General features: G+C 37.5%; 1 protein-coding gene across 3 annotated transcripts in view; it reads right to left on the reverse strand.

Moving 5' to 3' along the window:
- LOC131143496 (amino acid transporter AVT1A) overlaps positions 1-27,872 on the reverse strand; it is an 81,606-nt gene that overhangs the window by 9,346 nt on the left and 44,388 nt on the right. For all 3 annotated transcript variants that reach the window (XM_058091845.1, XM_058091847.1, XM_058091846.1), the window contains one exon: positions 13,500-13,562. In XM_058091845.1, coding sequence (XP_057947828.1) covers positions 13,500-13,562 — 63 coding nt within the window. The remainder of the gene's footprint in view (positions 1-13,499; positions 13,563-27,872) is intronic.

Consider the following 27,872-nt stretch of genomic DNA (forward strand, 5'->3'; position numbering starts at 1 on the left):
AGCTTGATAGAATTAATACCAAAAACTTTGCTGCAGGTAAGGAGACCTTTGAAGGCTGTATCTCCGGATATCTGCGCTCTTTGTTTTAATTATTAAGAATATGCATGGCATTTGTTCATTCATTGTGATTATTCTTGGAGGGTATGCAATAAGCTATTTGGTATTTTCGGTGAATGTTGGGTGAGTTCTAAGGGCAGTGGAGGGCTTTTTCTGGCTGTTTATTTTGCTGATTTTGGCAGGAAAAAGGAAAGGGCAGCACTCTGGAAACGTGTTTTTTTTTTTTGCAATCTATTGGGGCTTGTGGATGGAGCGTGATGTGCGTATTTTTCTAAGGAAGAAGCCTCATTTTCTGGTTTGGAAAAGATACATTATTTGGCTTCTCTTTGGATTAGAATGTTGGACAACAAAGAAACAGAATATCCAAAAAATAAAAATTGTTGAGAAGAGAATGTTTAGATGGATGAATGGTATAACACTGAAAGATAAATTAAGGAATGATCATATTCGTGGTAAGTTGAATGTAACTCTTATAGAAAATAAGACAAGGGAGGGACGACTCAGATAGTATGGACACTTGCAATGTAGGCCACATAATGCGTCAGTGAGGAAGAGTGAGTTAGTTATTGTGGGGGGCAGTAGAAGGGGTAGAGGTAGACCAAAAATAACTTTGAAAGAGATAATGAGTAAGGATTTAATATCCCTGAATCTGTCAAAAGAAATGGTTCATGAACGCATAAATTGACAAAAAAGGATTCATGTAGCCGACGCCACCTAGTAAGACTTAAGGCTTGATTTTGTTGTTGTTGGTGGTGGTGTGTGGGGCAGGGAAATTTTAAGGGGGTGAGCTTTTCTGATATTCAGCACGATTGGCGTTATGTGCTGGAGTGTGTTAGTATTGGTTTTTCTCTCTTGTTTTTTAGTTTTTGGGTTGGTTGCTTGTGTTTTTTATCTCGATTTTCCAGACCATGTTAAGGAGATGCCTTATTCTCCTAGCTGTATACTCTTATTCTATTCATGAAATTCATATTTTACTATAAAAAAGAATAGAAAATTATTAGACTATCCATGCACAAAGATTTTCTTTTTAATGCTTGTTAGACATTATTTAGCGCTACTGCTGTGTTAGTAAGCGTGAGTTAGTAAGAGTATTTATGGTTGTTATATGTATTTGGCATATATTATAAATATAGAGAGACCCATCATCGTGATTAGGTCTTTCAATTTACCAAATATTTCGATATGATATCAGAGCATGATCCCCAAGTGCCATAGCCAGGACCCCTTTACCCTCTTGATAAAACAAAAACCTGAACCGCACAATTTTATGCAAATCTGCCATTAAAGGAGGGTTGTCTATACCACCAATGACAAAAAGCCACCACAGGAGTCGCCATAAAAAAAAAAAAGCAGTCACTGAGAAAACTCTTGGGTGTCACGACCATTTCAGAACCTCAAGAATCAGTCGGGGTTTTGCAAAGCCAACATGCAAGTAGTTACAGACACTGTCAACTGTAACTCCCTCAAATTTCATTATCAGAGGAATAACCATGCCCCATGCACCAGTGCCACGACTCTGAGACCACACGTTGGCGTGTGAGACTTGGTTGAGCACTCTTTTGCACCAGTTGCTTCCAACATGCCTCTCTATAATCCATAATATCAAGTTGTGGGTCATGTTGCTTGTTCAAAGATCTCGTCAGAGGATTAACCATGCCCCACGCACCAGAGGATTAACCATGCCCCATGCACCAGTCAAATGCCAACAACTCTGAGGCCACACGTTGGCATGTGAGACTTGGTTGAGCACTCTTTTGCACCAGTTGCTTCCAACATGCCTCTCTATAATCCATGATATCAAGTTGTGGGTCATGTTGCTTGTTCAAAGATCTTGTCAGCAGTATTTTGTTAATGTTGTTTGGTACCATTAGAGTTGTATGACAATTTTTTTAGGGTTATTGGCTATGATAATGTTATGCTAGTTTGTATTTTACTTGTTTGTAGTTGTTTTAGTTGTCCACCTTGTTCATGGTTATTCTAGTCGTTCACTTTCTTTGTGGTTGTTCCAGTCATTGACCTTGATCCTTGTTGGTCATTTGCAAGTATTGGGATGGAGTCCGTGCCACAAAATGTTTCTTTCTTCACTCCAGCAGATCACAACTCAGAAGTTGGATGGAAAGAATTATATGTAATAGTCTAAGGCTGTCAAGATGCGTTCAATAGGCTTAGGTAAATCTGAACACTAGTTCCAATTCAGGCCCAGGCCCAGTGATGACTGAAGAAAAAAAAGTGTGCATTCAAGGAAATGTTTTGATAGTCTTCCCATTGTAGAACACGATGGAACCCCAGATTGCACGTATGCACATGCATTTGGATGCATGCAAGGAGATCTAGGATTACATCAAGATCTTATATTCCACTAATTTTACACATATATATGATCTACCCCTAAAGTAGTTTCAGTTACAACAAGAAGATATGATCTACCTCTAGAGTACTTTCAGTCACAACCAGAAAAAAAATAACAGCCCAGTGCATAAAGCTCCTGCGTATGTGGGGTCTAGGAATTGGGCGGACCATGATGAGTCTACAGTATGCAGCCTTAAGACGAGTATAAAAAAGTACTTTGCAGAGATGAAGCACATCCATGAAGAACTTAACAACCTGCAACCCTTAACAACGTATGCTCATGACAACAAAAAACAGAGGGAACAGCTTTGGGTCCATGTGGGTTTGATACCTGAGTTGAAGGTAATTCAGTCCCAAATCCTTGGCAGAGCAGACTTACCATCCTATTCTGATGTTCATTCTCACGTTCATCGTGCTTCCTCCAGCACACATTCCTCAGCCCCTGGTCTTTCAATACCTAGCCCTGAGAAAATTGCTTTTGCAGGTGATTCTAGTTTTCCAAGTACTAGCAAACATTTGATGGTGGTTTGAGTTGTGGTGGTCGAAGGGATAAATGCGGTTGAGGCCAACCTCACAAGTGCACTCATTATGATTGAGGAGGTTATATGATTTAGTAGTGTTGGGATCTTGATGCTAGACTAGACTGCCATGCATCGCCAATGCAGCCATCACATATCTTCAAGTTTTCAGCACATGAGAGCAGCACACTGTATCCATGTTAGAGGAAGAGTATCCAAAGTTCTAGCAATGTCAAGCATCCAAGAGAGTTTCTTTTCCCATTGTATCTCTTGATCAGATAGTTAACCCTACAGCTAGTATTTCTCCCGCTAGTCCTTGGGTTATAGATTCAGCAGCTACCGACCATATGACAAGTATAACCAGTTTCTTTCCATCTTCCTGAAAGCCTATCTCATGTAACCCTTGTTGATGGGTCCACTACTATTGTTAAGGGAATAGAGTTAGTAATCCTACTTCTTTTGCCTCTCTTATGTTTAGTAAATCCCTAAGTTTCCCTTTAATTTTATCTTACTTAGCAAGATTACAAAATCCATAAATTGTTCATTAACATTTTTTCCACATTCCATTGTCATGTAGGATTTGAAGATGAGAAAGACAATGGCCAAATGGTATGAGGCTAGCGGACTTCACTACTTTGAGTTGCTATCACCTACTTGTGTTCCTCCTAGTACACCATCTAGATCCATTTTCACCTTGGTTATCCTTCATTAGACAAGTTAAAAAACTAGTTCCTACTTTGAGCTCTGGGTCTAGTCTTGAGATGTTACAAAAGCATCATTGTGTTCCATTTACTTCCCACGCCATCAATGGGCAGTAAGCTGTTATGTGTTAGTCAATTTGCTTGGGGTTTTGGTTGTTAGGATTTTGACATTTTGTAACTTTAGTAGATGACTATTCATGGATGACTTGGCTTTATTTACTAAAGGATCGTACTGAGTTATTTCATATCTTGTGCCTTTTGTTCTCAAATAAAGACTCAATTTGGTTTGCCTATTCAGATAATTCACAATTATAATGATAAGGAGTACTTTAATATCCAATTTACTACCTATTTGACTAAGCCTAGTATGATTCATGATCCAATCTTGTGCCCACACTCCACAACAAAATGGAGTCGCAAAGGGAAAAAATAAACATTTCTTGGAGACACTTGTAGCCTATTCTTTTTTAGAGTGATGGCTTGCTCACTTGTTAAATCTTGATATACATTGTTGGCCCACAACCTAAAAACTTAAGCATTTTGGTAAAGAGGAAATCTAACATGGTATCAAAGCTAGTTACTAGCAAGTCTTGGGTCCTAATCTTGTTGCCTGCGTGTATTGTGTAGTGTTTAAAAAAATTATTGCATTCCTGTAAAAAGTCACTTATTGTGTGTGTATCTCTCCACATGCTGTTGGGCTGCACATGTGGAGAGTGTTACAGCTTAATATACATTGTTGGCTCACAACCTAACAACTCAAAACTTTTAGGTGAATTGGGAATCTAACATCACTGTTATCATCAAGATTCCATCCTCTATTCTTGGTGGTAAAATTCTCAATTCTGCTCTCTTCCAGAATGCTCCTATATCCTCTTTACCTCCTTGTATATTCAGGTATGTCCTTTGTCCAACAGATTATCACAGGGGAAGATAAGTTGGATCCCCATCCTATAAATTGTATTTTTCTAGACTACTTGTGTGCTCAAAAGGGATGTCGCCACTATAATCCGACCTTACATTGCTTTTATTATTTCCGCCAAATGTCACCTTCTATGAGTCCACGCATACTATTTTGATTCCTTGCATCCTTCTAATTTCAATGAGTCCCTTCCTCTGCCCAACCTCATAGATGTTCTTGCTTATTATCACTGCCCAATCGTCCACCAACATCTTTATTTAATTTGACTCCTATCATTGCCTTAATATTCCAAATTTGCAGAAACATACACAACAGCAACTCAAGGGAGGAGATCCTCCTCCAACTTCTATGCTATGCCATTGATTTCCTTGTCTATTTGATCCTATCTCTAATTTCATTCTCTATGATTTCAAAATCAAAACTTTGCAGTGCTATTTTGATAATACTCTTGTTTTCTGTTGCTATTTCTAAATCTATTTTTGAAGCCTTATTCCATTCTAGGTGGAGCTGTGGAGCATTGCAGTGGATGACAAGATGCATGCTACATGATGATGACTTCTTGGTTAGGGAGAGTCAGGATTTGTGTTGGCTTAAGAAACCCTTGTATGGACTAAAGTACTTTCACAAAGTATGGTTTGGATAGTTCAGTGCCATGGTAGTTGAGTTTGGTCTTCAACACTATGCAATAGATCACTTGGTTCTTTTAGGATTATGATCCTCATATAAGTGGATAATTTTGTGATTATTGGCGATGATGATCAAGGCATCTAGAGGTTTAAGCATTTCGTATAAACTCAATTTAAGACAAAAGATTTAAAGGTGTTAAAACACTTCTTGGGTATAGAAGTTGTTACCGGTTAACTTAAGTTATTTAGCATTACGGCTGTTTTAGTAAACATGAGTTAGTAAAGGTATTATGGTCATTATTATGTACTTGGTAGGTTAGCTTTAGTTAATTAGCATTACGACTGTTTTTAGTAGGCATGAGTTAGTATAGTTATTATGGTCATTATTATGTACTTGGCATATACAATAGAGGGACAGTCCTATCATTGTGAATAGGTCTTCCAATTTACACAACACCTTAACATGGTAGTAGAGCATTTTGACCTAAACCCTAAGTGTCATAGCCCCCACCAAATCAAACCTTAACTTGATAATCCCATGCAAATCTTCCGTCATAGAAGGATCTTCCCCTTGGAATCCCTTAGTTCCCTCCATACTCCATAATATCAAGGTGTGGGTCACGTCTCTTGTTTAAAGATCCTACTTTTCCGGGTTGTTCACTCATGACACTTTATTAAGGGTTGTTTGGTACCATTATGGTTGTATACTAGTTTCCTTGGGGTTGTGGCAGTGTTATGCTAGATTGTGAGTGACTTGTTCAAGGTTGTTTCAATTCCTTACCTTGTTCGTGGTAGTTTCAGTTGCACACTTTCTTTGTGGTTGTTACGATTGTTCACCTTGTTCCTAGTTTGTGAGTGTTCGGTGGAGTCCATGAATCCCAGAAGTATGTCCCCTTCATCACTATTGTGGATAACGACCAAGCAGTTGGATAGGAAGAATCATGAGCGCGCTACTCAAAGTCTGTCAAGATCTATTTGACAGGATTAGATAAAATATAAATCTTTCAATCTAGGCCCAATAACAACAAAAGAAAGGAATATGGATTTAGGAAGATGCATTGTTTGCCACCCTCTTATGGAACTAAATGAAACCCCCGAAGTGTAGAATTGTGCATGCTTTTGGATGTATGCAAGGATATTTATGATTATTTCAAGCTCTTATAAACTCGTGACATTACATGTGTGTACGATATTAGAGTACTTCCAATTACAACAACGAGACAAGAGTTCACAATATAAATGTCTGTGAGATGCAAAGGCAGAGGTAGCCAATGAAGTCCTTTTAGTCATAGCAAGTATGAAATCCAAGTTCAAAGCTCCAATCACTTTACAGTTGCCATCCTTAGAAATATTCGCATCCTCCAACACATATCCCTCAACACCTAGTTCTCGAGTTTCAACCTCCAGCTCCAAAAAGACTGCTTTTTCTAGACAAGGTGATTTTGGTTTTTCACCAAGTAGTCATAGAAGTTCCCAAGATGGTAAAAGAGTCATGGTTGAAGCAATGGATGTGGTATAAGCCTTCCTCCCTATTGCTGTCAATTTGGATGAGGAGGTCATACAATTGAGTCGCGTTGGGATATTTATAGTAAACCACCATGCATTGCCAATGCAGACACCACGGAGTCCAATCTCTCGAGTTTAGCAAGTGGAGAAAGCGTTTGTATCTATGCTAGAGGAAAACTATTTGGTAAGTGTGGAGCAGCATATTACATTAAGCATCTCAGTAAGCTTCTCTTCCCATTACATCTTTTGCTTGAATAGGAAACCCTATAGCATGCTTGTCATCCAGTATTTTTCCCATTAGTCCTCAGGTTAGAGATTCAGCTGCCAAGTATAACTAATTTCTTTTCCACCCTAGAGTATTCTGAAAGCATATCTCGTGTTACCTTTGCTTATGGGTCTGCTACTCTTGTCGAGGGAGTAGGGACAGTGAGTCCACTTAGTTTAGTCTCTCTTGCTCATGCTTTCATGTTCCTAAGTTTCCTTCCAATCTTATTTTAGTTAGATTATAAAATCCACAAACTGCTCAATAATGTTCTTTCCTCATTTTGTCGCCATTCAGGATTTGAAGATGAGGGAGACGATTAGTTAAGGATATGGGGCGGGTGGACTTTACTACTTTGAGTTACTATATCTCTTGGCTGCACTGCTGCTGGTACACCACTCCAAATCCATTGTCACCTCTACCATCTTTCACGAGACAAGTTAAAAAAACTAATCCTTAATCTGAGTTTAGTGTCTAATCTTCTCAATTGGGAAATCGTCCTCATATTCCATTTGCTTCCTAAGTCAATAAACGGGCCCTTTTTATGTCAGTGTATTTTGATGTTTGGGGTCCTAGCGGGGTTGTGTCCTAGGTTGGCTTTGATATTTTTGCAACTTTTTTAATGAGTATTCAATGATGACAATTTCATTTAATGGAGTCCTTGCCGCCTCAATCATCCCAATTTGCAAGTGCACACACAAGAGTGGCTCAAGAGAGAAGAGCTTCCTTCAGCTTCTACTGTAATGCCTTTGGTTTCCTCGTCCCTGATAATCTATTTCCCAAGATGTTGATTTTTCTATTGCTGTCCAGAAAGGTAATGCACCTGCATCCTACATCCAATGTCTAATTTCCTTTGCTATGATTTCTTGTCACCCTCATATTACTATACTATTAGTACTCTTATCTTCTATTGCTCTTCCTAAATATGTTCATAAAACCCCTATCCTATTCTGGGTGGAGGATTAAAATGGTTGACGAGATGCGTGCGTTATGGTTTAATGATACTTGGGAGTTGGTACGCCTTCATCCTAATAAGTTTGTTGTTGATTGTCTTTGAGTGTATACTCTAAATGTCAAAATCCAGATAGTTCCATGGCTTGTTTGAAGGTCCACCTCATTGCTAAGGTAGACACTCTGACGTATTGTTTTGATTATTTTCACCATTCTCCTTGGTCATAAACTTCCCTCTGTTCGCTTGATCATTTCCTTAGCCACCACGATCCCATTAGCCTTTGCATTAGTAGATACGAAGAATTTCTTCCTACATGGTGATCCTTAGGAGGAGGTCTACATGAAGCTTTTAAGGCTTGATATACACCCCCACAATCTAACAACTAAAGCTTTTAGATAAAGTGATAATCTAACACGGTATCAAATCTGGTTACAAGGAGGTCCTGGGTTCTAGTCTTGTTGCCCACGTTTAATGTAAGTTTGTTAAAAAATTATCATGTTCCCAATATTGGTGTTACTCATTTTTTGTTTATCTCCCACGTGCAATCAAGTTGCACATGCAAGGGAGTGTTTGTTAGGGATCTAGGAGCAACAATCACACCACAAGCAAAAATAAACAAGCAAAATAAACACCAAGATTTAACGCGGTTCGGTCCAAACTGACTTACGTCCACGAAGCACACTGAACTTCACTAAAACTGGGAGAAAATACAAGAGGAAGAGGAGGCAACTGCACTCCACTCAACTCAACTCACTCTTTCTCACACCTCTCTCTCTCTCTCTCTCTCACACCTTCAATTCAATTACACTCACATTATCTTTCACACGCACAAATCTCCATTTATATAGATGGATAGGGATAGATATAAATGGAAGATGGTAATGAGGTTCAATGAGGTGATTCAATGAGATAAGCTGGTGATTAGCACCGACACTACAGCACATCAAAGCTGGCTCTCTACAGCTCATCAAAGCTGGCTCTCTTCAACTCATCAAAGCTGGCTCTCATCAGGCTCCATTTCCATTACAGCTCAACAGTGTTGAGGCTTGATATACATTGTTGGCCCATAACTAAACATCTTAAGGTTTAGGTGAAGTGGTAATCTTACAAGAAAATTACCTAGGTTTGTTGCTCAAGGGGAGTAAGGTTAGTGTGACAATCTACCAAAGCTTGGTTGGGTCGATTTAGAGCCATTGTACTTTAGTTTGGCCTTTAGCGATATGTGATAGATCACTGTATTTTGTCATCATACTAGTGTTTTAATCGTTAACGTGTATGCGGATGATATTGCCATTGCTAGTGATGAGTAAATTTCAAACCGAAGGTTTAGGAAATTGAAATACTGCTTGATATAGAGTATCTAGATCTCATATGAGGGCTGTTTTTGTCACAAAGCGATACGTTCTAGACCTTTTACATAAGGGTGGGCTCTTGGGATCAAACATGCATGGATCCTACGAGCAAATTAGTGCCAAATGGGAGGGACTTGTTAACAAACCAGGATGATACCATGTTGGAAATCAGAACTATCCCGCAGTCACTCGACTAGATATATTTTTCAACTAGTATTGTTAGTTTTTTGGTTCTCCTAGAACAAGTTGCTGGGTTTCCGTCATTCATATTTTGAGTTACCTTAAAAGTGCACCTAGAATAGACTACAAGTGTAATAAGAGCATCTATTGACAAAACGATCACCCAAAGATAATCATCCCATGGCTAGAGGTCTCTTATATCAAGATCAAGGTCACACTTATGTGTAGGATATACAGATGCAGATTGTGCTGGATTACCTCTACAACGGGGTACTATGTTTTCGTTCGTGGTAACTCGATACCTTAGAAAAGTAAGAAACAAACTGTTGTGGCCTAGTTGAGTCCAGAAGCAGAGTGTTGGGCCACTGCCATACTACATGTACACTTGTTTGGCTAAAGAACATGTTGGAAGAACATGGTTTTTCACATTCTCAGCCTATGAAGTTGATGTGTGATTATTCACATTGCCACTAACCCAATGTTTCATAAGTGGATAAAACACATTGAAGTTGATTGTCACTTTGTTTGACAAAAACTTGCTCAAAAGTTCACCACCACTCATATGAAGTCTGAATTACAACTTACTGATTTATCATTAAAACACCAGGGGTGCTCATGATATCCATTTGTAACAAGCTAATATGGTACCACTGCTTCGGTTTATGAGTGTTACTAGTTATGCTTGGTTATTTAGCATTATTATTATTAAGCATTATGGCCACTTTATATAAAGACATATATCATAAATCAATGAGAGATGCATCACTATTATTAGATCATCCAATTTACATGATACTGGAACAAAAGTCTCATACAAGGACTGCTTCATCACTGAGGAATTATGTTTTTAAACCTTTCAGATGAGACAAGGCTAGCATGTCCATACACTCATTTTCCTGAAGTCAAACTAGTGCCAAATGTATTTGTGACTCATTGGAAAGTTCAACTTCACAATCACTGTACAAGACATATCTTCCCCAAGAAGCGTTTCGAACCAGTTTTTTTATTCTTCAAGAACAGGTCATTGGATTAAGTAATTTTTATCTTGAGATATCTTAAACGGTGCACTAGGGAGATGTCTCTCCTATTGGAATCGGGGTCACACTCGTACTTAAGGACAGATTGAGAATGAGTTGGGTCACCTTTCAACAAAAAATCCACAACAGGGTACTATGTTTTTGTTGATGGTAATTGATGCTTTGGTATCTTGGAAGAGTAAGAAAAAACTGTGGTAGCCCTGTCAGGTGCTAAGTTAGAGTATCGGGCCATCGTCCACACTAGTGTGACCTTGTTTGGCTAAAGAACATGTTAGAAGAACTTGGTTCTTGGTCTATGAAGTTTATGTGTGATTATCAAACTGCTATTCATATTGCCTCATGAGCGCATAAAACACATCAAAGTTGATTGTCACTTTGTGCAGAAGTTGATTACAAGTTACAACCACTACCAGAACTAGCTGTCACCCCTCTTGTGGTAGGGGATGCAGCAAGACCATTTGATAGCCATGTTCCTGTATATAGAACAAATGTAAATTCTGAGTCTCTGAGTTCCAATTTGATGATTTATTCACTAAAGTCCTGGGGGTGCTCATGTTGAATCCATTGTAAAAAGTTAGGAGCATATGATATCTATACTCCAGCTTAAGGGGGAGTTTTATTAGTAAGGGTATTATGGTCATTGTAATGTACTTGGCTTCAAATTTAGTTTGGTCTTCAAATTTACACAATACTTTAACAATGCGGAACACCCACAATAAATTGTGTTTGTTGTCTGTAATTCTCTTTTAGAGAACTTAATTGTATTGAAGCATTTTGAAAACTTGTGGCTTGGGAAGTTTACCTAAAACCCACTAGCCATTGTTTATTTTATAATAGTCAGGGCTTATAAAAAAATTAGAAATATTTTTTTACAGATTTGATGAATTTTTTAAATATTACATAATTTTTGAGAAATAGTTTCTACACAAAGGGTGCAAAATATTTGTTTCTTTGACATGAGAAAAACATGGTAAATTTGTTTTTGAGGAAATTCTCTTTGACAAAGAAAAGCATATTATGTTTTTGTGGCTCTTATACTTTGTGGAGTGCATAAACAATGGAAGAAAAACATATGTGTGAAGTCATCGGTGCTGTGCAGCAAGCATTCGTCGACGAATGGAGATACCGAGAGCAAATAAAATTCAGACATTCAGAAGTCGTCAACAAATAGGCCTCATTCGTCGACGACTAGAGATACTGAGACCAGATAATATTCAGCCATTCAGAAGTCGTCGACAAAAAGGCCTCTTTCGTTGACTAATGGACTAGTAATCGTCGACAAATTGACCCTTTTCGTCGACGATTGCTCTCGGGGCTGCAAGGATGAATTCAAATTTTGAAAGCGAACATTAAGCGGTTGGGTATTTAGAGGGAACCCTCCATGGGGTTAAATATGTCTTTCTAGGCATATTGTGAAAGAAGAAGATCATTGTAATACCATTGCATTGTGTACTTTGTTTTTCATAGTGAAGCCTTTGCCGGATTGCTCCCGTGGATGTAGGCTTTGCCGAATCACGTAAATTTTTGTGTTGATTCTTGTTGCTTTCGGATATACTACGTGTGTGAATTATATTTTGGTTCTTCATTGTTTGCTGCGTTTATATTCCGCTATGCAATCCCATATCATTTCACAACACATATATCATTGATAACAGAGGCTACACAATATGGTGGTGATTAAAATTAGAGAGGTCATCTAAGGATATGGAAAACACCCTAATATAATATTTTTGGGTTTACGTTCTGAAAAATCATCATTTATTTTTACTAATGGCACTTCTGTTTTTATTGAGAACATGTATGGCCAAAATTGTAGTATAAGTATTCCTATTACTAAAAAAAGTAACAGTGCCTAAATGAATAATCTACCCTACCTTAAAAGGTGACACCATTTCGGCGTCCAAAGATGTTGGTATCTTAAGGTGTGGCATTATATTACACATAAAGTTATAATAGTATTGGCATTCCTATTATACAGTGGGTTCAATGATGCCTCATTTTATTAGTATTCCTACCATATTAGTGGTACAGTGATGCCACAATAAATTTAATTGATGAATTGAAGCTTGTACTACCTCAAATGGTGCATTAGATAATATTTTTTTCAATGTTCATACTCATTACTAAATATGAGAGTTCTAATTGCTACCATAGAGAATTGAGAATTTCTACATTATTAGCTTCATTAACAGTAAGTTTTCGTTTCAGCATTTGCTACCACCACCAAGATCTACACTGAGAGGCATTCCATCTGGGCCACTCTCAAGGTTTTGCTACAATTGCCTTGCTTACCTACTCATCAAGGTCTGTAGGTTGCCACGACGACCAAGTATAGGTGGTAACCAAAAATTATGGTTTAATTCCAGAGAGGGATCCTGAAAAGCAACTGCTACATCCAAGGCAGGCATTAGATGTGCAAAGTAGAGGCTATGAGTCTGGTAATTTGATTGAGCTACAGTCTACAAATCTAAAATCCCTTACAATGATCCTCATTGGAAGAAAAAGTGTGATGCCAATAAGTTATTGCAGTTTAGAGAAAGCTCATAGTTGTTCCTTTTGAGCTTCTTTTCAGGGAATGTTATTTTCAGATCCCCAGAAGGATTTGGGGTGGGGGGTTATTGGTAATAAATTTTGGTTTTCTTAGGAGGATTTCTTATCCTCTCCTCTTGTAAATTCTTCTCTTTTCTGTTAATGAATTTCTCTTTCCATCAAGAGAAGAAAAAAAAAAGACAAGAAAAAGTCATTGTTGAACTTAACAGAAGCACCCCAAGTATTATTTTGGCTTATTTGTTGAAGCTATTCGTGTATCATTTACATTTTTCTCTTAAGACCAATGCTGCAACAAAGGCAACAGTGACTTTTTTAACAGGCTCCATTGCAGTGATTATTCAATTGTGCAAGAATGTAGACACACGGTGGAAACCTAAGATCAGAATCTTCTTCCTCTATTTTATGACCCAACTCCACCAATAAAAGGTAAATATTTTAAAAAACCAAAAACAAAAGACATGAATATAAACAAGAGCTGAAATCTGCTTACCTGCATTTTTGTTGCCTTCTTCCACGCAATTTTTAAAAAACATAAAGCTGGCATTACCACTGCCTGCATGTCAACATTAAGAAGTACATTGATATCCACATAGAGGAATGATCAAAGATGGGAAATGCAAAGCCTCTATCAATCAGAAATGACCCAATCTACACACTTCAAACTACAGTAAATTTGCACTTTGTATTTGAACACATGCTAGAATAAATGGCCTGACAACATAAAGAAAATAAAAATAAGAAATGCTTGTAAGGGGGAACCAATGCCAAGCATACCATAAATATAATTTATTTCTAAATCCTCACCACATATACTAGCCAAAAAGAAAAAGAAATGCACAAGTCCAGCATTTTTCTAAATTTACCTTAACATTTCATGTAATAAAGTCAAGCATCACTGTTTTAGAACTAGAAAGAATTGCTGCAAATTTTATGCTCTTCAAAAATAAGCATTAAGCGACTACAAGAAAATCCAAATATGATTAAAGTTAATTCAATAAAGGGGATTTTTTTTTTAAAAAAAAAAGGGAAGTTGGTTGGGCCACCTCTTCAAAATGGCAGGATGCCATGCATTCACATTTCACACACATGTGCCTGCATACACACACTATACAAGTGATACAGCTGGCATGGAAAGAATTTCAGTTCTAATTCAAGATTCCAGGGTATTATTTTTAAGGAAACTGCAGTGTATTTATGTTTCTTCATTAGTTTTCTTATTATACAAGCATTGTAAGGAGACTAAGTATTAGGTTTATTCAGATTGGAATTGAGAAGTAAAGTTGTTGGACATTAATCCTGCATTAAGAAGTCACTAAAATTTTAAAATAATAACCACTCTTAACTCTTAAATACTTGAAATCTTGGCTGTGGCGAACACGAAACGATGCAATGGACAAGATAGCCATAGTCCCACCACTGCCACCTCCATTGCTACTTGCCACCGCCATCACTCCACAAGCACTTCTCGAATCAATGCTTATACTTCTGATAGAGGAAACACTTGCCAAAGATTGGTTTGGCATAAGGATTTCCCAAGTGCTTTCCATTTAACAGGCACTAAGCCCATTCTTGTCTCCCTCTTGGTTCCCAGTTACAGGTGATTTAGCTTGAACCTCCGCTGCAATTTACATTCCTTTATTGGCTGCACAGCTAGACCGCAAGTTGACTCAAGAACAGACCTGGCTAAACTGAATTTATGACAAGCCCTTGTTGAGCTGAAATGGAAACAGAGCCTTGATGAGCTGTAGAAAGACAACCTTGATGAGCTGTGGAGAGCCAGCTTTGATGTGCTGGAGTGTTGGTGCTAATCCCAGCTCATCTCATTGAAATGCCTCATTACCATCTTCCATTTATGTCCATCCCCATCCATCTACATAAATAGAGATGCATGTGCGTAAATTATATGTGTGAATGTGAGTGTAATTGATTTGAAGGTGAGAGAGAGAGAGAGAGAGAGAGAGAGAGAGAGAGAGGTTTGACAAAAGTGAATTGAGTTGGGTGGAGTGCAAGAGCCTCCTCCTCTTGTATTTTTATCATAGTTTTAGCGAAGTTCGGTGTGCTCCATGGACGTAGGTCAGTTTGGACCAAACCACGTTAAATCTTGGTGTTTATTTTTCTTGTTTAATTTTTCTTGTGGTATTATTGTTGCTCCTAGATCCCCAATTGTTGGCCTTACAAGGCTTAACATCCTGTTTTCATGCTAGCAAACAAGTGAAACTTAACATATTTGGTTGAGTAATGATATTTCAAGATTTAAGAATGAGAATACGAAGTAAAATGATCACAAAGATGAGTCAAATGATGGATGCAAAGATGATATCTATTAAAGCTTGAAGATCATGAGAGTGTGGATGTTTAAAGAGAATGTACTAAAAGCTTAAAGCTTGAAGACAGGAGAGCCAAAGAAAAGCAAAGCAAGAGAGTCAAAGAAAAGCAAAGAGAGAGAGAACACAAAAGACAAGCATGAAGACTCGAGCACCAAGAATGTCCAAAGTCCTAAAAGTCTTTATGTAAGTGCTTCATATTTTAAATATCTTTTGAAATATTTTTGAAGCTCATTAGGGTTGAATATGGACTTAGAGACCAGTTTTTTTAAACCTTGGAAAATGATTTTGAACAGTTATATTTAAGTCTTTCAAATAACAAAAGGTTCAAAAATTTAAAAAAAAAATGAAAGTTTTTCAGAAAACTTTGAACTAGAATTAATCAATCGACTGACAAGCAGGTCTATCCAGCCGACTGACCATTTTGAATGTGGTTGAGTCAGCCGACTAACATTTTACAAAATTTAATTTTTGGCAAACAGAAAGGCCTCAGCCCCTTGTCCAGCCAATTGACTCTGAGAAATAAACTACCCAGTCGCCTGTCCAGCCGACTGACCCTACGCAATTTTAAATTTTATAAAAACTTGGTGGACACTCCAAGTAACTTAGGGAATAAAGAAACTAATCCTAATAAGTCTATAAATACTCCCTTAACCCCAACAAATTAATTACCAAGCAATCACACAGCATTCTTGTATTCAAACTCTCAATCTCTCTCAAAGTTCTCTATTGCTCATGTTCTTGCTGGGAGAATTCATCTGAATTGCTGCTGAATCACAAGCCTATGGTTCTAATACTGAGTTTTCTCAATCACTAAAGAACCCTTGGTGATCTCTATACTTGACCTTCAATTCTATTTCATCTTAATATTTAAATTCTCGAAGTATATAGTGCTGAATTTTGTACTAATCTGCTCTGTTTGAGAGTGTTCTTGTACGCAGCGTTTACATCATATTTTTTGTAGTTCTTGGACGATTCAAGGTGTTTGGATCGTTGACCAAGCATAAGGTATCGCTTAGAGAGGTGCAGCTCTAGCCTATTGAAGGAGTGACCGAGTGAGGGGTATCACTTGGAGAGGCGAGCTCTAGCCTACTAAAGGAGTGTGTAACGGTGTTGTTCCGCCCGAAAAGGAACTGATTTAGTGAAATCCTTTGGCGGTTTGCCAAAGGCAAGGACGTAGGCTGGTGACAAGCCAAACCTCGTAAAAACCCGGTCTTACTCTCTTTCCCTTACTCTCTTTAATTTTCAGCATACATATAAACTGCGTGGATGTTTTTAATTTCTTAATCATAAATACTACAATATTTGGAAATTAAATAAATTGAAGTTTAAATTGTTTTTGGGCTTGCGGAAATCGAAGGGGAGTATGTTGGTTGATCAATACTTTGCGGAAACCGTAAGGAAGTATGTTGATTGGTTAACACCCAAAGACTCTTTAACTAAACGTTTATTTAAAGTCTAAGCTTTTGGAAAGAGTGTTGGATTTTATATTGCACTTCATTTTGAGAAAGCAAATCCATTAATACAGGGCTTTATATCAGCAAACTTACGTTATCAATCTTTACTTTAAGAGCTTGAATCAAATTCTCATACAAAGGGCTGCAAAAGCTGAAACTTGCATATAAGCTGAATCTCATATTGTGGTTGATTGGTTTGGTTGATTGATTGGTTACTTGATTGATTAAATAATTGTGTGGTTGTGAATTGTATAAAGACTTAAGTATTTGTTGTGTATTGGATAAATCAATAAGAAGTCAAGAATTCATTAAAGAAGTCAAAGAGGTTAAGGATTCTTAAAAAGAATTAAAAAAAAAAAAATTTTAACCCAATTCACCCCCCCCCCTCCTTGGGACTGCACCTTAGTTTTCAATTGGTATCAGAGAGGGGTTGTAACAAATCCTAACTAGTAGCTACATAAGGATCTTAATGGCTCACATAGGCGTAGCTCCCTTTGGAGAGGGTCAATCCTCAACTAGGTCACTCATCTTTTGTGGTTTAAATTATACATTTTGAAAACAAAGGATGAGAATATATCCACAAACCATGGATTGGAAAGCTTAGAAGGTTGTCAGACATGGTGACTTAATTCTTACTAAAATCATAGATGGCAAGGAAATACCCAAAGAAGAAAAAGAATGGCCTGACAATAACCATAAGATGTTACAAGTAAATTCAAGTGCTATGAATGCATTGTATTGTGCCCTTGATATAAATGAATTCAATAGAATCATGGCATGTCAATCAGCAAAAGAAATTTGGGATAAATTAGAAGTTACCTATGAAGGTACTATTGATGTAAGGGACAATCGAATCGATATGCGCACTAGCGAGTATGAAGCTTTTAAGATGAAAACGGATGAATCAATCGCTAACATGTACACTAGGTTCATCCACATAATAAACTCCCTAAATGCATTAGGAAAAACCTATACCACTTATGAAATGATTAGAAAAATTCTTAGAGGGCTGCCACTTATATGGGAACCAAAAGCCTCTGCAATAACCGAAGGAAGAAATTTGAAAAATACCTCCTTAGATGAACTTATAGGTTCTCTCCTCACATATGAAATGGCAATGAATGAAAGAAGTGGAAAAACTAAAGCCCAAGAATTTATAGCCTTCAAAGCTTCAAAAGAAAACTCTAGTAGTGAAAATGAAGAGGATGAATTAGCCTATATATCCAAGAAGCTAGCAAAAATTCTTAGAAGAAAGAACAAATTCAAAAGAAGAATCCAAAACTCGGAATCAAATGAAAAAGAAACCAATCCAAAGAAATCAAAGAATAAAATCCCCACATGTTATAATTGCAAGAAAGATGGACACATAAAACTGGAATGTCCACTACTTAAGAAAGATTCTAAAAAGAAAAAGAAAAAGGCAATGAAAGCAACTACTTGGGACAATATGAGTACAAGTAGTTCCGATAATGAATCAAGTGACCAAGAGGTTGCTTGCTATATGGCTTGGGATGATGAGGAAAGCTCCTCATCCAAATCCTTAAATAGTTCTTGTAGTGATTCATCTAATGAATCCAATAATGAAAGCATGTCATCTTATGAAGAGTTACAAAATGATTTATTCAAAGTGCATAAGATGTTAGTCAAAGTAACTAAACAATAGACATCACTGAAAAACAAGAATAAAGGAGTTATGAAAGAGTTAGAATCCCTCAAACTTGCTGAAAAAGGAAAAGACTTGAAAATCAAGAAAATAGAAACTAAAAATGAAGCTATGATGAATGAATTAGAGTCTAAAAATCTTGCTGAAAAAGAAAAAGATTTGAAAATCAAGAGATAGAAAGTAAGAATGAAAAGTTGATGAAAAAACTAGAAGACTTAAGATCGCAATCCTCTATGGAAAATGAGAAAGATCTATATATTTCTGAATTAGAAAATTAAACCCGAAAAATATCTCAAAATCAAGAAAATGGCGAAAGTATACAAAATTCAGAAATTTATGATCTTAAGAAAGAAACTAGCGAAAGTATACAAAATTCGGAAATTTATGATCTTAAGAAAGAAACTAAGGATCAAGCCAAAATCATTTACAATTTCACTAAAGGAAAAAAAATTTTTGACAAAATGATTGGTTCACAAAGAATGTCTTTAAATAAAGAAGGCATAGGATTCAATGGAATTGAAAATACAAAGAAAAAGAGTCTTTACATGGGATACTTTACAAAAGAATCTAAAAATTATGCTAGCACTTGTTCAAATGCTTACATTCACACCACATGCTACCTATGTAAGAAAAAGGGACATATAAAGTTTGAATGTCAATTAAAGAGAAAGGATGTGAAAACTAAATAAGTATGGAAAGTAAAAGAAACATCTTTTGTTAAACCATCCGGACCCAAGAAAGTATGGGTACCAAGATGAAATACTGTGACTAAATCCTTCAATTGATATCAAATCTATGAAAAATCATACAAGGATATTGAACAAAATTGAAATAGAGAGTAAGGATAAAATCATTCAAGCTCATTAATGTTTGTCTTATTGAAACAAATAAAAACAAAAATAACATTGTTGGCCGAAATCATAGGATGATTCATACAAGCCTTAAATTAGAAAGCATTAAGATAAATGAAGTTAGGGTGTTTATATGAAATCAAAAGAAAAGAAAATCTGAAGCAAATTGAGCTTATTGCATGAGTATTTTGATAAAGAAGAGAGTTTGGCAGAAAAATTGTGAAAGAAAGGATAGGTTAGCCGACTGACTGAACAAAAACCTTAAGGAGAAAAGGATAGGTCAGCCGACTAGACATAAGCTCAGCTGACTGACTAAAGGAAAATTTTTTTAAACAAGTTTAATATGAAATATATTTGAGAATAAGAAATACTTGAGCAACATAAGAACAATCTAAGCAAAAGTGTAGTACAATATAATGATATATTCCATGCTTATATGATATGCAATATGCTACATGTGTATATCTTGAAATTGGTATCTTGAAAACTCTAAAGATAATGAAAATATTGATGATTTATGGCTCACTATATTTTGAAAATCTGAGCATAAAGTTATTAAGCATGATTTAGAAACATGAACTTTGATATGAATATGAAATTAATTCTTGACCATGCATGCTAACGATGGATCACATAGATAAATTGAAGAATTTACATCTAAATAATTTAGTATCCATGAGCAGCGCATAATGTGACATTAGCATTGGTATCTATAAAGTATATTGGTTTCAATGAATATATCAGTTAATATTTGAGCATTACAAGAAAAATTATATCCATAAGCATGTTATGACATTGATATGATATTGATATTTGATATTAGTATACATGAGCACATACATGATATGAATCAATATTTGAAGCATGGGATGATAAACTTTAAAGCATAATTGGTATCAAATCTGAATGTATTAAATTCAGTGGGAGTATTATGACTCATTACTTGTATTATGATTTTTCCCTAATTTTTAAATTGGTATCATGAATTATTTTTTAATTGGTATCATAAATTTTCAATTAGTATTATTCTTTAATGTTTCAATTGGTATCACAAATTCAAAAATTCAATTGGTATTAGAATTAATGAAAATCTCAATTGGTATCATATACTTGATATGCATGTTTGATATTCATATGCTCAAAATATGATTTATTTTTTCTATCCTACTCTTTTTGATTGATGTCAAAGGGGAGAGAAGTTTTGGGCAAAAATTGAACATGGTAAACATGATATATGTATAAAAAGGGGGAGAAGTATTTGAACTTGAATGATGATCTTATTGTCAAGATGATGTGATGAGCATGATATTGTATGATATTGAAATTGGTATTGATATTGATCTTGAAATTACAAATATTGTTAAGAAGATACTTATTGTAAGGGGGAGTCTTTTTAAGGCTTATTCAAATTTTCTCTCCTTGTTTGTCATCATTAAAAAGGGAAAGATTGTTGGCCTTATAAGGCTTAACATCCTGTTTTGATACTAACAAACAAGTGAAACTTAACATATTTGGTTGAGTAATGATATTTCAGGATTTAAGAATGAGAATACAAAATAAAATGATCACAAAGATGAGTCAAAGCATGGATGCAAAGATTATATCTATTAAAGCTTGAAGATCATGAGTGTGGATGTTTAAAGAGAATGTGCTAAAAGTTTAAAGTTTGAAGACAAGAGAGCCAAAGAAAAGCAAAGCAAGAGAGTCAAAGAAAAGCAAAGAGAAGAAGAGCACAAAAGACCAGCATGAAGACTCAAGCGCCAAGAATGTCCAAAGTCCTAAAAGTCTTAATGTAAGTGCTTCATATTTTAAATATCTTTTGAAATATTTTTGAAGCTCATTAGGATTGAATATGGACTTAGAGACCAGTTTTTTTAAACCTTGGAAAATGATTTTGAAAAGTTATATTTAAATCTTTCAAACAACAAAAGGTTCAAAAATAAAAAATGAAAGTGTTTTAGAAAATGGACTAGTCAGCCGACTGACCAGAACACACGAAGATTGGCCAGCCGACTGACAAACACCAAAGAATGAATAAACCTACTCAGCCGACTGACAGTTTGAACTAGAATTAGTTAGCCAACTAACAACCTAGTCTGTCTAGGCGACTGACCATTTTGAACGTAGTTGAGTCAGCCAACTAACATTTTACGAAATTTAATTTTTGGCAAACAGAAAGGCCTCAGCCGCCTGTCCAGCATACTGACCGTATAGGATTTTAAATTTTGCACCTCAACGGGAAAATTCTAAGAATTAGTTTTTCAAATGTGAACGTTATAAAAACTTGGTGGACACTCCAAGTAACTTGGGGAACAAGGAAACTAATCCAAATAAGTCTATAAATACTCCCTTAACCCCCAACAAATTAATTACCAAGCAATCACACAGCATTCTTGTATTCAAACTCTCAATCTCTCTCAAAGTTCTCTATTGCTCATATTCTTGCTGGGAGAATTCATCTGAATTGCTGCTGAATCACAAGCCTATGGTTCTAATACTGAGTTTTCTCAATCACTAAAGAACCCTTGGTGATCTCTATACTTGACCTTCAATTCTATTTCATCTTAATATTTAAATTCTCGAAGTATATAGTGCTGAATTTTGTACTAATCTGCTCTGTTTGAGAGTGTTCTTGTACGCAGCGTTTACATCATATTTTTTGTAGTTCTTGGACGATTCAAGGTGTTTGGATCATTGACCAAGCATAAGGTATCGCTTAGAGAGGTGCAGCTCTAGCCCATTGAAGGAGTGACCGAGTGAGGGGTATCACTTGGAGAGGCGAGCTCTAGCCTATTAAAGGAGTGTGTAACGGTGTTGTTCCGCCCAAAAAGGAACTAATTTAGTGGAATCCTTTGGTGGTTTGCCAAAGGCGAGGACGTAGGCTAGGGATAAGCCGAATCTCGTAAAACCCGGTCTCACTCTCTTTCCCTTACTCTCTTTAATTTTCAGCATACATATAAACTGCGTGGATGTTTTTAATTTCTTAATCATAAATACTACAATATTTGGAAATTAAATAAATTGAAGTTTAAATTGTTTTTGGGCTTGCGGAAACCAAAAAAGAGTACGTTGGTTGATCAATACTTTGCGGAAACCGTAAGGAAGTATGTTGACTGGTTAACACCCAAAGACTCTTTAACTAAAAGTTTATTTAAAGTCTAAGCTTTTTGAAAGAGTGTTGGAGTTTATATTGCACTTCATTTTGAGAAAGCAAATCCATTAATACAGGGTTTTATATCAGCAAACTTACATTATCAATCTTTACTTTAAGAGCTTGAATCAAATTCTCATACAAAGGACTGCAAAAGCTGAAACTTGCATATAAGCTGAATCTCATATTGTGGTTGATTGGTTTGGTTGATTGATTGGTTACTTGATTGATTAAATAATTGTGTGGTTGTGAATTGTATAAAGACTTAAGTATTTGTTGTGTATTGGATAAATCAACAAGGAGTCAAGAATTCATTAAAAGAAGTAAAAGAGGTTAAGGATTCTTAAAAGGAATTAAAAAAACATTTTTTAACCCAATTCACCCCCCCTCTTGGGACTACACCTTAGTTTTCACCAACAATAAGTGTCAGAGCCAGATCAAAGCAAAACAACCAGAACGGAGCAAAATCGCCAAATAGGAGCCTCTGCCCAATATCTCAAAATCAAGTTATGAGCACACAAATGTGTTCCTCTTGACGAGACAAAGCCAACGGTGCAAATCGGAGCTCGAACGGAGGTCCCGCGAGCCCACACGCGCCTCTAGAAGTCTGCAACGTCATCACACGTCACCAGACACGCCCTCAAGCACCCTCACGCACCGATCAGCTCATAGCGTGTGTTGCATCTGTGACGTCAGCGTCCCGTAAGCGCCTCGTTAGCAGTCGTGTCAACGCCACATGGCATTCAGTCAGCTGCCACGTCAGTAGCTAGGCCCCACCGTGCCATGTCAGCAACAAGGACCCACTTGCCACATCAGCATCTGGGCCCTCTGCCACGTCAGTAGGATGTTAGCAGTAACCGCGTCAATAACGGCACGGCATCAGCATATTCCGTTAAAAGGGAGTATATTCCGTTAAATTTAACAGAGTTTGACTAGAAAGTTTGATCAAGCTTTTCGGAGTCATTTCAGGTCCATTTTTCGAACAAGTTGAACCATTTCCAAGGTTTTCGGCCATTCCGAATCCAACCATGCTATCCGTTTGAGCTTATTCCATCTCTAGATAGGCAAATCGAGATGTCAAACGAAAAGAGCTCTAAGATCAAGATGTTTGATGGCACCAATTTCGGTTTCTAGAAGATGCAGATCGAGGACTACTTGTTTTTAAGGAGTTGCACTTACCATTGAAGGGAAAGCCAAAATCCATGAAGGAGGACAAGTGGGAGTTGCTTGACCGGAAAGCTCTCAGAGCTATCAAAATGACGTTGACAAAGTTTGTTGTCTTCAACATCAAGCACATGACAACCACCAAATTACTTATGGATGCGCTTTCCAACATGTACGAGCAGCTATCAGCCGCCAATAAGGTACACTTAATGAAAAAGTTATTTACCATGCACATGCCCGCAGGTGAAAGTTTTAGCAAACATCTGGACAATTTCAACGATCTGTTAGATCAACTCGCCTTAGTTGAAATTACTTTTAACAGTGAAATCCGTGCCTTACCGATTCTTACTTAGTTGTCTAAGAGCTGGAAAGGTATTGTTACTGCAATCAGTAGCTCCGCAGGAAAATCAAAGTTGGAGTATGACGAGGTCATTAGCATGATTTTCACGGAAGAGATCAAGATGTAGTCAAACAATGCTTCCACTTCAAGTTCAGCCTTGAACGTGGAAAACCAGGGAAAAGATTCATAGAAAGGAAGCAGGCATGGACGATCAAACAATCGCGGTAGATCTAGGACCAGGCGATCCAGATCCAGAAATCTCAAAGGTTCTCAGGGCACAAAGAACATTGAGTGCTGGAACTGTGGAAAGACCGGGCATTACAGAAATCAGTGCAAAGTTCCAAGGAAAGAATATGAGGTAAAGACAGAAGCAAATGTCGCTTCAGTAAAAGGTGATAAGTTGATATGCTCTTTGGAGAGCAAGGAGTCTTGGGTCTTAGACTCTAGAGCCTCATTTCATGCCACTTGCAGTAGTGATTGCCCAGAGGAGTATACACCTGGTGATTTCGGAAAGTTATACCTTGACCATGATCGACCTTGCGACATAGCCGGCAAAGGAATTGTGAAGATCAAGGTGAAAGGGTCAATATGGAAGCTAAAAGATGTCAGATATATTCCAGACATAAGAAAGAACTTGATCTCAGTTGGACAACTGGCAGATGAAGGATACATTACAACATTCATTGGCGATAAATGGAAGATATCAAAGGGCGCACTGACGATTACACGAGGTGAGAAAAGTGGAACACTTTATGTGACCACTAATACCTACATCTCTATTTCAGTTGCTACAGGACATGACGATAACAACATTTGGCACCAACGAATCGGTCACATGAACAAGAAGGAACTCAAGGTGATGCACTCAAAGGGAAAATTGAGTGATCTACGGTCAGTAGAGATTGACATGTGCGAGGATTGCATATTCGGGAAGCAAAAAAGGGTTAGTTTGCAAACATACACCCATACCCCAAAAGAGAGACTTGAACTAGTCCATTCAGATGTATGGGGACCGACGACTGTCTCATCCACAGGCGGAAGGAATTACTTCGTGACATTTATTAACAATCATTCTCGGGAGGTATGGGTTTACTTTCTGAAATATAAATCAGATGTCTTTGATACTTTCAAGATTTGGAAAGCAATGGTTGAAAATGAAACTGATTTAAAAATCAAGAAGAAAAGAACCGACAACGGTGGTGAGTATGAAGACACCAGGTTCAAGAATTCTGTCATGAGCATGGTATCAGGATGGAAAGAACTGTGCCAAGTATGCCCCAGCACAACGGCGTAGTCGAGAGCATGAACCAATCGTTCACTGAAAAAGCCAGAAGCATGCGTATGTAGTTAGGCTTACCAAAGCAGTTCTGGGCAGAAGCAATCAACGAAGTAGCATACTTGATTAACAGGAGTCCATCAGTACCATTGGACCACAGACTACTAGAAGAAGTATGGAGCGGAAAAGAGGTGAGACTTTCACATTTGAAAGTTTTTTGTTGTGTTGCATACGTGCATGTTTGTTATCATGTCAAAACAAGCTTGATCCAAAGTCCCGCAAATGCACCTTCGTTGGCTACAGTGAAAATGAATATGAGTATCGCATTTGGGACGATGAAAACAAGAAGGTAATCAAAGGTAGAGATGTGATCTTCAATGAAAAGGTGATGTACAAAGATAGACAAACAACAGAATCCACAAAACCAGTTCAGAATGAAACAACCTATGTAGACTTCGATGATGTCCTAGAAGGTGTCGGGACACAACAAAAAAACACCAAGAATCCTCAGGCGGAGGAGACACAACAGCAAAACACTGAAAATCCTCAGGCGGAGGAACCTATGGAGCAGATCGTCACACCACCGCCTCCTACTCCAGCTCCGAAGTTTAGAAGATCTTCTCGACTCCATGTACCAAATAAGAGGTATATGAATTACTTACTTATTACAGATGGAGGAGAACCCGAATGTTGTGATGAAGCATGTCAGGCGGGAGATTTGAGCAAGTGGGAGCTTGTGATGTAGGACGAGATGAAGTTCCTCACCTCCAACAAAACGTGGGAACTAGCTAAGTTGCCAAAAGGTAAGAAGGTTCCTCACAACAAGTGGGCGTATAGGATCAAAGAAGAGCATGCTGGCTCCAAGAGGTACAAAGTCCGGTTGATAGTCAAAGGCTTTGAGCAGAAGGAAGGAATCCACTACACCGACATCTTTGCAGCAGTTGTGAAGCTAACAACCATCATATCAGTCTTGAGCATTGTTGCCTCAGAGGGCCTACATTTCGGGCAGTTGGATGTGAAGACGACATTTCTTCACGATGATCTAGATGAGGAGATTTACATGCACCAGCAGAAGGATTCTAAGTGAAAGGTAAAGAGAATCTGGTATGTAGATTGAAGAAGAGTTTGTACGGTCTCAAACAAGCACCCAAGCAATGGTACCGAAAATCTGACAGCTTTATACATAGGAAAGATTTTTAAAAGTGCAATACCGACCACTGTTGCTACTTCAAGAGGTATCAGTCTAGTTATATCATTCTATTGCTATATGTCAATGACATGCTAGTCGCAGGACCAGATATAGAAGAGATCATAAAATTGAAGCAGCAATTGTCTGAGGAGTTTGACATATAGGACTTGGGTTCAACAAGCAAATACTTGGGATGCAGATCTCCAGAGATAAGCAACAGGGAACATTGTGGTTATCCAAGTTGGAGTATATTAGCCGTGTTTTACAGAGATTCAACATGAGCAGCGCCAAAGCAGTAAATACACCATTAGCTAGTCACTTCTGCCTCTCCAAGGATCAAGCTCCCTAGACAGATGAAGAGAAGGACTTCATGGCTAAGGTACCTTACGCCTCAGCCATTGGAAGCCTCATGTACGCCATGGTTTGTACCAGACCAGATATTGGCCAAGCATTGGGAGCTATCAACAGGTTCATGTAAAATCCAGGGAAAATTCACTGGGAAGCAGTGAAGTGGATCTTGAGGTACCTACGTGGCACTATTAATAAGTGCCTATGTTTCGGCAAAGGAGACTTGAAAATTCAAGCGTATGTTGATGCCGATTTTATCAGTGAAATTGATAACCGCAGAAGCACCACCGGATATGTGTTCACTATTGGCACAACAACTGTTAGTTGGATGTCACAGATACAAAAGATTGTTGTCCCATCCACTACAAAAGCTGAGAACGTAGTAATGACAAAAGCCAGCAAAGATATGATTTGGCTTCAAGGTTTGTTGATAAAGCTTAGAATAAAGCAGGTAAGAAATGTTTTGCATAGCGACAGTCAGAGTGTCAAATATCTGGCAAAGAACTCTGCATTTCCTTCCAGAATTAAACACATTGGACTACGTTATCACTTTGTCAAATCTCTGTTAGAGGACGAAGTGCTGACACTTGAAAAAATCCAAGGTATCAGGAATCAAGCAGATATGTTTGCAAAGGTGGTGACTACACAGAAGCTTCAATTGTGCTCAACTTCAGTTGGTCTTCATGCTTGAAGACAATTTTGAGTACATCATTTACCTATATACTGGTTGAGATGGTGTCTCCGTCTCCAAGTGGGAGATTGTTGAGATGAAAAGGAAATGGAGCCTTGATGAGCTGTAGAAAGACAGCCTTGATGAGCTGTGGAGAGCTAACTTTGATGTGCTAGAGTGTCAGTGCTAATCCCAACTCATCTCATTAAAATACCTCATCAACCCTCATTACCATCTTCAATTTATGTCCATCCCCATTCATCTATATAAATGGAGATGTGTGTGCGTGAAATTATGTGTGAATGTGAGTTTAATTGAGTTGAAGGTGAGAGAGAGAGAGAGAGATAGAGAGAGAGGTGTGAGAAAAGTGAGTTGAGTTGAGTGGAGTGCAGAGCCTCCTCCTCCTCTTGTATTTTTCTTAGCAACAGCC

The sequence above is a fragment of the Malania oleifera genome, chromosome 11 (genome assembly GCF_029873635.1).
Source record: "Malania oleifera isolate guangnan ecotype guangnan chromosome 11, ASM2987363v1, whole genome shotgun sequence".
In the NCBI taxonomy this organism is placed as follows: Eukaryota; Viridiplantae; Streptophyta; class Magnoliopsida; order Santalales; family Ximeniaceae; genus Malania; species Malania oleifera.